This window comes from Chanodichthys erythropterus, chromosome 23, assembly GCF_024489055.1.
Source record: "Chanodichthys erythropterus isolate Z2021 chromosome 23, ASM2448905v1, whole genome shotgun sequence".
NCBI classification, from domain to species: Eukaryota; Metazoa; Chordata; class Actinopteri; order Cypriniformes; family Xenocyprididae; genus Chanodichthys; species Chanodichthys erythropterus.
In genome coordinates, this window is record NC_090243.1 from 18,845,600 (window position 1) to 18,859,769 (window position 14,170).

The window sequence follows — 14,170 nt, forward strand, 5'->3', positions numbered from 1 at the left end:
ATAAGCAAACTGCACAATGACAGCAACACTGCATGCTTGAACACAAACACGCAGCTGAAATGAGCTGTTAAAAACACTGCTGATTGAGTGTGACTGAAGGGTGTAGCAGACACTTCTCTAATCGTCATAAGAGAAAAAAAAACACTGTCAGATTGAACTAAAACAATCGAACCGTGTGCACACATAGACGCACATATACTCAGCTGAGCTTGAATGCAATAAAGCTGATAAGCCACTTTTTCTCCACTTCCCCAAATTTCTACATGCGGCTCATCTTTCTGTCCACCAGACAGTCATATTTCTCATTCTGACGGACGGACAGCGTGGCTCGGTTCGACTGATGGACATGAGGTCTCTGCTGACACTGACAGGTAAAAACACAAGAGATTATGCAGCATCATCTTATTATCTGATTCTGTGTAATGGGATGATTTGACTAATTCTTGATGTAAAATGTTGAAGTCTAATTCAAATCAGCCAGTTTGCTGTTTTCATGCAACAGATGAGAGGCAAATTATTTAATGAGCATTGTTTGTCTGGTTAATATATTAACATTAAATTATGATAAATGTTAACAATTATCCAAAAATGATCAAATTTCATTGCAAACTAATTCTATTTTTGGTTATGTTTGCAATAATATAACAATTTTGTAACAGATTTGCATTACACCACCACAAACAATTTTTTACAAAGATATTTTGAAAGATATGCAAAACTACTTTCAAAACTACTTTTGTAGCCAAAACTTTGCTTAACTTATGATGGACAATGCCAGCATATAATTTCAAAATAAGAAATGAAAGTTTGAGTGAAGTCAGAAAAAGCATTAAATACCAATGCATAAGTTAAAATGTCAGAGAATATTAATACAAATGCTTTTTTGCATTCTTTTATAATGTAATATTTCTTAGAAATTACAAATTATTTATTTATACTTAAATTACATATTTTGCCAATGAATGCCTATTTTTTTTTTCTAAAAATAAATTTTTTCTTAAAACAGATTTTTTATATACCTTACACAATGTGACCTCGTCAATATTCAAATATATTTTGCCAATAAGTCAGAATTAAGTCTTCCAGTGAGATTTCTACTGAAAGACAGATGTACAGAAATACATCTAAAATGAAATCCTGGTGTGGTCATGGATTATCTGGACATGAAGACTGAAAACACAACAGGCCAGTGACTCTTGAGTCACCATTAACCCAAAACTGACTGGGTGCGGCCGTCTCATTTCAATGAAGCTGCAAATTAAAATTAAAGATGTAGATTCTTAGTGCAGAAATAACCTGATTTATCTTTTTATGTCACAGTGTTGCTGGCTCTCATAAGAGAAGACAACGGACAAAGCCAAAATAAACCAACAGGTATATTCACACATTTTCATTACGCACAAGACCAGAGCAACTTAACTTAACATGCTATCAAATCTATTATAAGCATCACTTCACCCAACCAGTATCCTGATGTTTCTAGCATCAGTACATGATTAAATGTCTAGTGTGTATGAAGTACCTCAACTGATGGTCATTTATAATGAAGCTCCAACATGGTTCAGAGTAGTTCCTGTCGTAGTCCCTCGAGAATGTCCGAGTAAACGATGCAGGGTGTGTCCGCTGAAGACCAAACAGCATGACTTCTAATTACTGATTAACACAGCAGATTATTTTGTAAGATCTGCAGATCCTCCCGAGGAATCTGAATGTTAGAAAAAAGCAGCTCAAGTTTATTTTTAACAAGATTCCCTGATCAATTGTGGCACATTTCACATCAATTAGACAGTCAAAAACTACACTGAACTCGAACGGAATACCTGAAGCCCTTAAATAAAAAAACTGCAAAAACTATTTAAAAACTGTAAAAATGGTAAAAAGCTACATTATGACATTTTAAAAAATTGTACAAATTTGAGTTAAAAACTACACTTAACTTGACAACAAACCCACATGCCTTAAAAAATCACTAACATATACTTACAACAAAACAACAACAAACATCTCATTTCAAATTCCAAGAGTCAGAGTGAATGGAAAATAAAATGTTTACAAATAAAATAAAAATGAAATAAAATAAAATAAATTGTTCAAAAACTGTAAAAATGGTAAAAAGCTACATTATGACATTTTAAATAAAGCAACAAAAAAATTGTTTAAGAAACAAAAATGAAAAGGTCTATTTTTTCATATGTATGCATTAGTAAGTGCATAAATTATTTATTCAAGCATTTATAAATGCATAAATAAATGTGTAAATGCATAAAATAAATTATAAATTAACAAATGCACATTTTACAGTACATTTCAAACTTTTCAAATGATTATATTGGGTATTTTGAGTACACAGCACTAAATCACCATGGTTTTCAATTAATTTTCACTTATTGTAATCATATTTCAGAACAGTAGTCAGACATCCTGGCATTACAGAAGACGTTTCTCTTAAGTGTCTGTTTTCTTTCTCTCAGTGTCTCTCCTGCCGAAGTTCCCAGATGTGTTTGTTGGAGATGACGTCACTCTGACCTGTAAAGGAGGGAGTGGAACGATAAAATGGTTCATTAATGGAGCACAACAATCACATCAGGATTCTTTAATGCTTCTTACAGCAGTGACATCAAGAAACAGCGGGGAGTATGAATGTGAGCAGGGTGGATCGAAGAGTGACAACTTAAATCTCACTGTCCTGGGTATGAACACCATCCTAGACGACACCAAACGTTCCCTCACGATCATCTGTTCCTCCTGCTGTTTCTTATAATCTCTCTCTTTCAGAGCTGGAGCCTCACGCTCAGCTCACTCCATCTATAGGTGGCGCTGTGATGTCCAAAGGCGATGCAAGAAACCTGGTGCTGCAGGTGGACGATGATCTGAAGGGCTGGGCGTGTTTTGTGTTGCGGGGAGAGAAGGGCTTCAGAATACAACCCGCTGTTGATGAGAAGAGGAAGAGAGCTGTTATATTTGCAGAATTAGAAGAGGAAAACAGAGCCACTTTCTGGTGCCTGAATAGGAATACTAAACATCGAAGCAATGCGGTGACACTGAAAATGACAGGTGAGTCCTTCCTCCTTCTGTTGTATTTCAGATCACCTGTGCAGTTAAAGGGATAGTTCACCCAAAAATGAAAATTCTGTGATCATTTACTCAAGTTACTTTAAACCCGCTTGAATTTCTTTCTTCTGCTCAACACAAAAAGAAGACATTTTGAAGAATATGCGTAACCAAAGAATTGATAGGCCCCATTGACTTCCACAGTATAGAAACAAAAATACTATATGGAAGTCAATGGGGCCTATCAATTGTTTGGTTACCCATATTTTTCAAAATATCATCTTTTATGTTCAGCAGAGGAAATAAATTCATACAGGTTTGGAACAACTTGAGGATGAGTAAATGATGACGGAGAACTATCCCTTTAAATATTCACTTTCATGTCGTTCCAAACCTGTATGATTTTCTTTCTTCTGTGGAAAACAGGAGATATTTTTTTACTTTTTTTGTCCATGCAATGAAAGTCATTGGGGACCAAAACAACACCAGACTCTGCTGACTATAATTGTATGGACAAATAAACTTTGAGACTTTTTCTAAAACAAACATATAAAAGAGATTCACGTTATCATACGATTATCAAAACATCATTAATTCTGGTAAAACTAAGAGAAACACATTTACAGAAGAAGGGACTGCATTAATATTACACACAGTGATCGCACATCTTATGTTGCATTTGTAATCCACTTCTCAATGCAAACTGCTGTCTTTCCTGGAAAACTCTTTCCGACCACAAGTTGTCAGCTAACTTCCCACCAGTCTTACATGCTAATAAACATGTTAAGAAAGAGATGTTAAAGTATACTGAATTTGTTCGTCAAGGTTAAACTCACAGAGATAAGCGGCTAAATATACAAAAGCCACAATTTTATTTTCACAATAATTGACTATATAATAAAATAATTAATTTCTGACTCCTTAATTCTGGTCCTTATTTTAAAGGTTTTTTTTACAAACAATATCTTTAAAATATCAATGTCTTCTCATGAACAGCCATGAGACTAAACTGCAGAGCAAATGGAAACTGATTCTCAGATGTTGAGAAAAGAACACCTCACATCCCTTTTTCTTAAACAGCCAATCACTTTTAGTGTATTTCAGTAACACTATGATTCGATACTTGGTTGCACGAGGAATGTTCTCATTCTAGAGAGTATTTGATTAGACAGAAATTTTATTACGCCCGTGAGTGCAACATGATGTCATATATTAGTTTTCCCAGAAAAAGACTAACTTTAAATAACTTTAAATCTGCTAAAGGTTTGTCAGGTTTCACTTGTAGCATATAGATGAGTTCAAAGCTAGACATGAATTCAAAGCCATCTTTAATTTGATAGGATGTGTAAATGAAGCATCAGTTCCTCACAGCAGTAGATGATGGATGTGTCGTCTGACCTGTGTTCTGTCTGTGTCTCTCAGAGCTCAGGGTGATGTTGGAGCCTCCGGCCCTTCCTCCACTGTTGGGGGAGAGTGTGGCTCTCAGGTGTGTAGTCTGGGGTGGAGGGGAAGTAGAAAATGCTGTGTTCTCAAAAAATAACGTGGCAATCACAGACAAAATAAAAGACAAGTACATCATCACCAACGCCACACAAGATCATACCGGCAAGTACAGCTGCCACGCCACCTACAGGTACATCCACATCAGTTCAGGCGCTGCCCGGCAGGAAGGAGATTCTGATGCCCAGGAGTTAAATGTTATAGGTAAACACTACAATAACTGCCTTACCTCACCCCTTCATTTATACACAACCACTAATATTGCATGTACTAACAAAAAAATAGTACCCTAACGTATTGTTGGCATCATGGCATTCATTAATATAAGTAAGAGTGCCATGCAGTACTTTAAATAATAATAATAATGAAATATATAGCTGCAAGCTGCCATTAAGAGGCCAAACACAAAGCAGCAAGAAATAAGTAAAATCATGAGAAAATACTGCATTTTATTGCATATATTTTTTTAATAATTTAATATTTTGTTGTTATAGTGCCACCAACAGGCGCAATCCCAACATTTTTTGTATGTCCTCAGAGTGTGCCAATAAATGTGTACAATTTGGTTAAAATATCTCATTTTGTTTAGGAGTTATAAACATGTATATGTATGAGTACAAAATATTACCCATGCATGACTTTGATTGAATTTTTTGCCACTTACTACCAAAATTTTCGCATTTTGGCTTTACCATATAGACAATGAACTATGTTTCAGAATTTCCAATCATGGTTTCCTCTCGATCAGACTAACAGTTTTTAAGATATTCGCAAATGTTGTTTTAAAGTTAAATCGCAACTTTGAACAAACCATAAGGCGAAACCTAGCATGTTAGGTATTGCTGGACTCGGCAAGGATTCAGGAATCTAAGGAGATAAAAATAAATCAACCACATGAAAATAAGTCAATCACTTACTAGGCAGCACTGTCTCGAAACTTGTCTGTCTCCTTCAGGGCATCGTGCTGATGACCCATACCCTAGTTGCGTAATGATACGCTAATGCATTAAAAAAAATACAGCATTTTGCTACAAAATGCTAAATGGACGACACCCAAAATGGCTGATATGGTAAAATTGGATATCACTCAACTCAGCATGATGCCCTGAATCTAACATTTTTGGCCAAACCATTTGGAAGTATTTTTTCTATCTCTGGACCAGTAAGTGGTGCTGTGCCGAAACGCAGCACGTAGCCTCAGGTCATGCTTGTGAAAGTTTGGTCAAAATACACTAAAACGATGCGGAAATATAGTCTTGCGTCCAATTTGGCATGCTCTTCTTCAGATTTGTTTGCGCGTTATTCGAGAATCAAAAGCTTTTTGGGTTTATCAAAAAGCTTTTGATATTTTTTTGCCAGCATAGTCTGAAGATGATCTGATATGATTTTCATTAAAATTGGAGCAACCATCAAAAAAAATTTGTTTTTTTGGTGGGAAAAGTTATCTGCGTGAAGTTGGCCCCCCCACCCAACGCAAAACGTCTGCAAAAATAGTCTCAATCGTTTGTGCTTCGTTTGTGCTGGTTTGTGCCGTAAAAATTTTCGTTTGTGCTGCTTTGGTTTTTTTAGATATTAAAAGAATATTTATAGGTCATTCTGAGGTCTCAAACGTTTGTGCTTCGTTTGTGCTGGTGAAATTTTCATTTGTGCTGCTTCGGTTTTTAATATATTAAAATAACTTTTATAGGTCATTCTCAGGTCACCCAGCCCCCCACATGCTCCAAATTCGCCCAAAATAGTCTCAATCATTTGTGCTTCGTTTGTGCTGGTTTGTGCCATTAAAGTTTTGTTTGTGCTGCTTTCGATTTTAAAATATTAGACTTTGAATTATAGGCAATGACGTCACTCAGCCCCCCCCCCAATATGCTCCAAATTCGCCCAAAATAGTCTCTTTTGTTTGTGCTCTGTTTGTGCTGGTTTGTGTTGGTAAAAGTTTAGTTTGTGTTGCTTCTGGTTTTTTTTTTTTTTTTTTTTTTTTTTTTAGATATGCCTGTTAAAATAATATTTATAAAATCTCAGGTCACTCAGCACCCCACCCCACATTGGCTATGCTTCAAATTCACCCTAGATAGTCTTGTTTGTTTGTGCTTCGTTTGTGCTGGTGAAATTTTCGTTTGTGCTGCTTCGGTTTTTAAAATAAAAAAAAAATTGGCAATTCATTCTGAGGTCTCTCAGCCCCCCCACATGCTCCAAATTCACCACAAACAGTCGCAATCGTTTGTGCCGATAAAAGTTTAATTTGTGCTGCCTTGCTTTATAAATATTAGACATTGATTGCATTGAAATGAATGACACTGAACGGCTGTAAATGCAAATCGCATAAGAGCATATTATAGTGACTATTAGGCTATATACCAAAGCATAGACATTTAACAGAAATAGTAGGAGCAATGTGATTTCAAATTAAGTCTGTTTGCTTTCCTCCTTTTCAGTGACAAGCGTGTGTCAGAAACGGAAAGTTGTTGCATCAAAAAAGCTGCATCAGTCTGTGTAATTCCTTCAATTAATTAGCCTACATCAAGAAAAAACGACTTAAGGCGGGCGTACACGGTGCGATTTTTGCTGTCGTACGAATTCGCGTGCGATTTTTTTCAATCGTGTGTAAATCGTGTATGCTCGCATGGTCGCGGCTCGTATCATGTGCGAGGAATTACGAGCCGAGCAGAGTGCCTTACGAACGCTTCCCGACCTCCCGATTATTTTTAAACATGTCAAAAAAGTTTGGGAGCTATCGGTTTGAATTCGTGACGTGTGTGCGGTTAAACGAGCCGATTTTTCAATCTATTTGAAGTTGACCAATCAGGAGCTAAAAAAACACAGAAGAAGAAGAAAGATAGAGATGAAGATGACAGCGCCAAGGCGAATTTGAAAAGGAGGATAAACTCGCTGAACTTTGGGCGAGCACTGTATGATGTGTCAAGTGTGTACATGGGTCATCTGAGATGATATTTTACAGCGGATCGCCCAAGAGCTACAGTTATCAGGTTAAAAAATAAATTATGGTTGAAACGACTCGACTCATGATCCACTCTTGATAACGACATGAAATTTCTCTGTACTACTGTACTGTACGTGTTGGTAGCCATTAAAGAAAATATATTTAGCCTAGTTTCATATTCATGTTTAAATATGCCTATATTTTTTAATTTTATCTATTCGATTAAGACAAGTGAACAATACATCATATGCGCAATAGCCTACATCTGGAGACATGGAGTGGGTCAGACATAATTTTAATCACTTCATTAAGTTTTGTTTTGTAGAAAGCCTTTCTTTAACGTGAATTTCGTTTTGTAAAAAATGTATCTTAATTTTAATCAATGTTTCATCAACCAATTGCCTGGATTTAATAAATAAGAAGCAAATATATTCATGGATGCGCGAGCGCGATCTTGCACTTGATCTGGAGCGCGTCTTATAGACTAAATAAACTGAAACTCAAATTAACTGTTTGCCTCACAGACACGAGAAAAATAGGCTATCTATAGAAAGCTTGAAATGTCTTCTTTTAAACTAAATAATTCAAAACGAAAAGAAATGGGCTACTCTCTGATTATGTAGGCCTAATCCAAATGAAATGTGCATTCTGCACATCCACTGCGGAGATGAGAGTCAGCAATGAATCAACTTCATCTTTGCAGCCATAACTGATTTAGAAAACATTATATTGTTAAAAAACAATTAAAATGTCTACTTGCTGTTTTTTTTTTTTTTTTTTTTTGTCAAATTCATAATCGTTTCTTTTGCCGGTTCTTTATGGCAAGCTTTATGCGTGAGCTTGAGTGCTATAGTATAAATGCTAATTAAAATAGTTTATTATCTCCAGTATTTAAGAAATTGAATGTGAATAATCAACTAATGGCTTGAACAACTAGTCGATGAGAAAAAAAAAAAATGATTTCACATGTGCCTATTTTCTATCCAGCATGTCACAAAGGGTATTCTGATTTGAGCTCGCGCTCCGCTCTCATGCTCTCTCTCTCGCCTCGGAAATCGGCAGGTCGAAAAATCGTGTCGTATATCACCTCATCCGTGCGATTTTCAGATAAACTCACTCGTGACGTGTGCGTAGACATACGATCTTCCGACCATCAGAATTCGCACCGTGTACGCCCGCCTTTATTTAACTGTCTAACTAAACCAAATCGAAAAAACAAATAAAGGCATTCATTTATTTTGATTTTACTTGAAAGACAAAAAAGAATTAAGCCTATATAAGACTTTTTTTTTTTTTTGTATTTTTGGTTTATGGATTAAACAAATTAGTTTATGCTTTAAAATTCGTTTCAAATGTGTGGGTGGCCCCTAAAATACTCATTTTGGCTTTATGTGGTCTAAAACAACATTGAGGAATTTTTTATTTATTTGTATTTATTTTATTCTTAAAAGGCCTAAGTAAAACTTAATGATGCAACATGTTTCACTCGTTATTACAAGCAGTTTTTTGTTTTGCTTTTTATTCTTAAAAATAATAACATAATTTGTGCTTCATTGGAAAAACCTAAAATATCGGAAAACAATGGAAGGGATTGCGCAGGCGCCTCCGCGGACAAGAGAAGTATTGTTGTGCTCTGCACTATAGATGTAGGCTACATTGGCAAGAAATATATTAAACAACCAATTAGAAAAAAAAAAATAAATAACTAATATGCAGAGCAGTAGCCTACATCAGATGGGAGTGCGTGATGGGACATGCAAGACATACGTCGAATGGCGTTTCAGGGCGTCACTCCTGCGAAACAAATATTAAAGAATAGTCTAATCACATTTTTTACCCATGAATAAAATTACGAAAAATCTAGCTTTATTTTTCAGTTTTCAGGTTTTTTTACACAAAACAAAAAACAAAAATCAAACTCTTTTGTATTCCTCTTTATTTCTTTTTAAGTAAAAAATCAAATCAGCCTACCAGGTGCATGGATGACGGACCCGGACCCCAATTAAACATCCAATATTGTTATTTCATTATTTCTTTACAAGACCAAAATGAAAAAAATAAAAAAAACATATATATAGAATTATCATCAATTAATTATGTAATCATGATCAATTATCCTTCAGGAAACACAATATTATATAAACCTTTCAACAATGTTGTACTTATTTGTATTTATTATTTATAAAGCACATTTCAATACAACCGAAGTTGTCCAAAGTGCTGTACATTAAAATGGAGAAAATTAATATAAAGCATACAAAACATGTTAAAATCGAAAGCAGCACAAATGAAACTTTTACCGGCACAAACCAGCACAAACGGAGCACAAACGTTTGAGACTATTTTGCAGACGTTTTGCGTTGGGTGGGGGGCCAACTTCACGCAGGTGGAAAAGTTTCATGATGTCATAGTGTGCGTTCGAATTGTATTGAACCAAGGAATCAGAGGAAAAATTTTGTTTCGGACCCTTATGGTTCAAAAGTTATTAGCATAAACATGAGTGAAACTTTGGACATATGGTGGTGCAAGAAAGTTTGATCTACAGACACCAAATTTGCTGTAGTTAATGATGGCACTGTCTTCTATCATTTTGCCAAATTTCAAAACATTCCCGCAAGCGGTTCTATGGGCTGCCATAGACTCCCAGAGTGGAAGAATAACGGATACAACAGGTGCCATCACACCTTTGATGCTTGGCCCCAAAATATAACAAGTTAATATATTTAAGCAAAAATTTTATAAACAATACACATTATATTGGTATAATAATGATAATTTGATATTTGCAAGTAAGATGAAGCCAGCTAAAATAAATAAAAATAATAAAAGCAACCCATCGCATCCTGCTCTTCTGGTGATTTCAGCAAAAGCAAGCATACGCTTCACCAGCATAGCCATTATGAGTCAATTCTTTTAATGAATGAGTCAGAACGACTCTAGTCTAACGAATTACTCATTGAATCTGTCAGAGCAGTTACATTTAAGCATTTGTTAGATGCTTTTATCCTAATCCGGATACACATGAGAATTTGACCTTAGCTAACACTGCTGTTCATTTGCTACCAACTGAGTTAGAGGAACAACCACTAAATCAATTCTTTTGTAAGTCATATTTGTGTGTGGTACAGATGGACCTCCTGCTGCTACAGTGATTCCAGTGTCTACTACAAGTCTACAGTGTTCCTGCAAAGATTGTTCTGCCGACTGCAGATCTTACCGCTGGTATCGCACACCCTTTGATGACTCATTTGCACGCAAAAGTCTATCTGTAAATGGCCAGTCTATTGAGATGGATGAAGAAGGACAGTACAGCTGCCGGAAGGACTGCGGGAAAGGTTTCTCCCGTTTCAGCAAAGCTCACGACTACGGAGGTACCCAAACACACACACACACACACTCCTTATTCTTCATGTCCATAAGCCAGTGTTTAGTATGATTAAAATTCTGTTGTAGTTTTTTTATTACTATTTTAAAGGGTTAGTTCACCCAAAAATAAAAATAATGTCATTTATTACTCACCCTCATGTCGCTCCACACCCATAAGACCTTCGTTCATCTTTGGAACACAAATTAAGATATTTTTGATGAAATCTGATGGCTCAGTGAGGCCTGCATTCAGTGATTCGGATCATGTATCAAAGTGCCGAACAAATGATTCAAAGCAGTGTTTTGAAATCGGCCATCACTAGATATTGTTGAAAAGTCGTTATTTTGTTCTTTTGGCACACAAAAAGTATTCTCGGCGCTTTATAATATTAAGGTAGAACCACTGTACTCACATGAACTGATTTAAATATGTTTTGAGCACCTTTCTGGATCTTGAGAAGTTAGGTGGCATTGCTGGCAATGCAGGCCTCACTGAGCCATCGGATTTCCTCAAAAATATCTTAATTTGTTTTCCGAAGATGAACGAAGGTCTTAAAGGTGTATAACGACATGAGGGTGAGTAATTAAATCTAAATTATTTTCTGTGGTAATCGACTGCAGAAACAGTTCTAAAAGTGTCTGCGACACCTAAAAGTTTCATGCCAAAACACATGCACACAGAGATGTATGAACGCTTTTGTTTCCCAGCATATTCATGTCGACTGCACTTATGTATAAATGCAGTACAGACACTTTCACTTCACGATTTTGCAAGCACACCACTTCTCTTTTAAATTTTTAGCATGAAAATGCATCCTCTCTCTTTCTCGTAGCTCAACCAACACCAGTGCCTGTAAATGTGCTGCCCATCATTGTGGCTGCAATTCTGATGGTTCTCGGGGTGTTGATCGTGGTGCTGGTCGCGTTGAAGTGCAGAAAACGTGGAGAAAGCAGTGTTCAGACGACCGGGGATAAAGACAAGAAGACAGGTGGAGACTATGAGCAAATCAAACTCACCGATCAGGCAGTTTACCACACACTAGGTGAAGGCACAGATAAGGACAAGGGCGAGGGTGGTTACGAAGCTCTACAAAAGAGGCAGGAGGAGACGGTGTACCACACACTAGGACCTGGAGAAGGTCAAAGTCAGGGTGAAGGTCAAGGTGGGTACGAGGCTCTTAAGAACGTGAAAGCCGAGGTGTACCAGACACTGAGTTCAGCTGAATCAAAAACACCGGCAGGAGAATCAGAGGGAGGGTATGAGCAGCTTCCTCAGAAAGCCAAAGATGAGGCCGTGACAGTAGAAGAAAATCCATATGAAGAACTGAAGGCCGGACAACAGGATAAGAAACAGACAAGCAAAGATAAAGAAGAAGAAAAAGCATCAGATTAATGTTAGCCAATAGCCAAATGGCTAATTATGCTGCCTTCACCTGCTATCAGAATTATCTTAAATACAAGTTTCCTAGGTAAAATAGCACATGAACGCCCTCCCAATTCGAAACTTGAATGCGATTAACTTCAGAAGTGGGAATTATCAAATTTCCGATAGCACGTGAGGGCAGCATCAGTCAATAAAGGTAAAAAGCCTTTCTAAAACCTTGCAAATAGTTAATACAGTTAATTGAATGCAGGATACTCGACCCCAAAATTAAAATTCTCCCATCATTTACTCACCCTCATGCTGTCGCAGATGTATGACTTTCTTTCATTATATGAACATGAAGATTTTAAGAAAAAATAATCCCTGTGAGTCAATATAATGCCTGTAGCCTATACCGGGACTTCAAAAACCGCACAAAGTGAACTCGACAGTATTCCAGATGATCCTAGCTGATGAATCAATGTCTTCTGAAGCTAAACGATATGTGTGTGAGAGAAAAATACTAATATTTAAACTTCCAAACTAATATTTTAACTATAAACCACAGCTTCCAGCCAACTGTCACACATGAAAACACAGCGGTCCGTTACTTCTTCATTATAGATATTGATCTTGCATGGCATAAACCATGAGAGATTTTTCGGGGTGGGGTATCCCTTTAATATAATGAAGGTTACAAAAATAATATGAAATCAATTTCATATCCTCATCTCTGGGATACATAGAGATGCTCTGGAGAGTGATCATGACTTTAACCTTCATTTTCTAGTCAAAAACCTCCTCAAAAGTATGTCCTGGTGGTGTTTCATAAGATCCCAGACAATCCACCGCAAACTCACATTCAGACCAGACTCCATTACTATCTGAAACGCCACTCTAACTCAATTGACTTTACAGACTCAATCTACAGTGAGTTTGGTCAGGCATTAGTGGCGAAAAATAACGCACTTCACCTTTAAAGAAAGAGATTGTTACTAGGCCTAAATAAAGAAAGAAATGAAATAAATATATAATATGAGAACATAAACATATATACAGTTAACACAACAAACAAGTTCACAATATTACAGTTACATATCCACATTCACAGGTTTAGACAATTTCTTGCAGTTAAGAGAATTCAGATAGGCCTACAATTATATAACAGAAGAAAAGTTAGTTTTGTGCAATAAAGCTGAAGGATGGAAAGCACAGAAATCTAAAGGCTATGAATGTATACTATTAGCATCACGCATAAATAAGCACCAAACACACACAACATATAGATTCACCTTAGGCAATTAAACACACATACTTACACAGAATCAGTTATTGTGAATGTCTGCGTGAAGTTATAGTTATTGATTGTACAGTTTATGCTATTAAAGTTTATCTGTGGGGCTGAAGAGCATTAACACGTCATTACTAAATGTACTGATTTCGGAGCTTTTTAATAATTTCACTGGTTTAACAATAGATTTATTATATAAGCAATAATATTTCAAGTAGTGTCATTCTCAGCTTCATTCAGCTTCATGTAAATGCATTTGGATTCTTGTTTAATTTTTATACTATTTCATTCTTTCATAATGTTTGTTGTCAGATCTTAATTATAGTTATTGTGTTTTTATGACAGGTTGAAATAATTTTATATATGTATGTTGTTTTGTAACCTATGTTGTTTTAATAAAGAATTTTTAAGAATAAAAAGCAATGCATTTTCAGTTTGTTTAATTGAAGATGTAACCTATATCAAAATGACCACAGCTTTATAACGGAAGGCAATATTGCGATGCAACTGTAGTTCAGTCTTTCTCCACTAAAGAGCAAACTGGAGCCCATCATCAAACCTGCTCCTGTCGAAGTTCACCACTAGAGTTCACTGCAGGATTGATTTGGGTTCCTGGTTTCATTCACTGATTAGTCATTTTGCTTTTGCACTTAATTATACA

At 36.1% G+C, this 14,170-nt stretch overlaps 1 protein-coding gene across 1 annotated transcript; it reads left to right on the top strand.

Moving 5' to 3' along the window:
* The first annotated feature begins 122 nt into the window (after positions 1–122).
* On the top strand, positions 123–13,932 carry LOC137014408 (uncharacterized). The gene is made up of 7 exons (XM_067378712.1): positions 123–371; positions 1,321–1,374; positions 2,472–2,690; positions 2,776–3,054; positions 4,474–4,755; positions 10,618–10,860; positions 11,689–13,932. Exons 1-7 carry the CDS (start codon positions 341–343, stop codon positions 12,246–12,248), a joined length of 1,668 nt encoding a protein of 555 aa, XP_067234813.1. The 5' UTR covers positions 123–340; the 3' UTR covers positions 12,249–13,932.
* Positions 13,933–14,170: the final 238 nt, after the last annotated feature.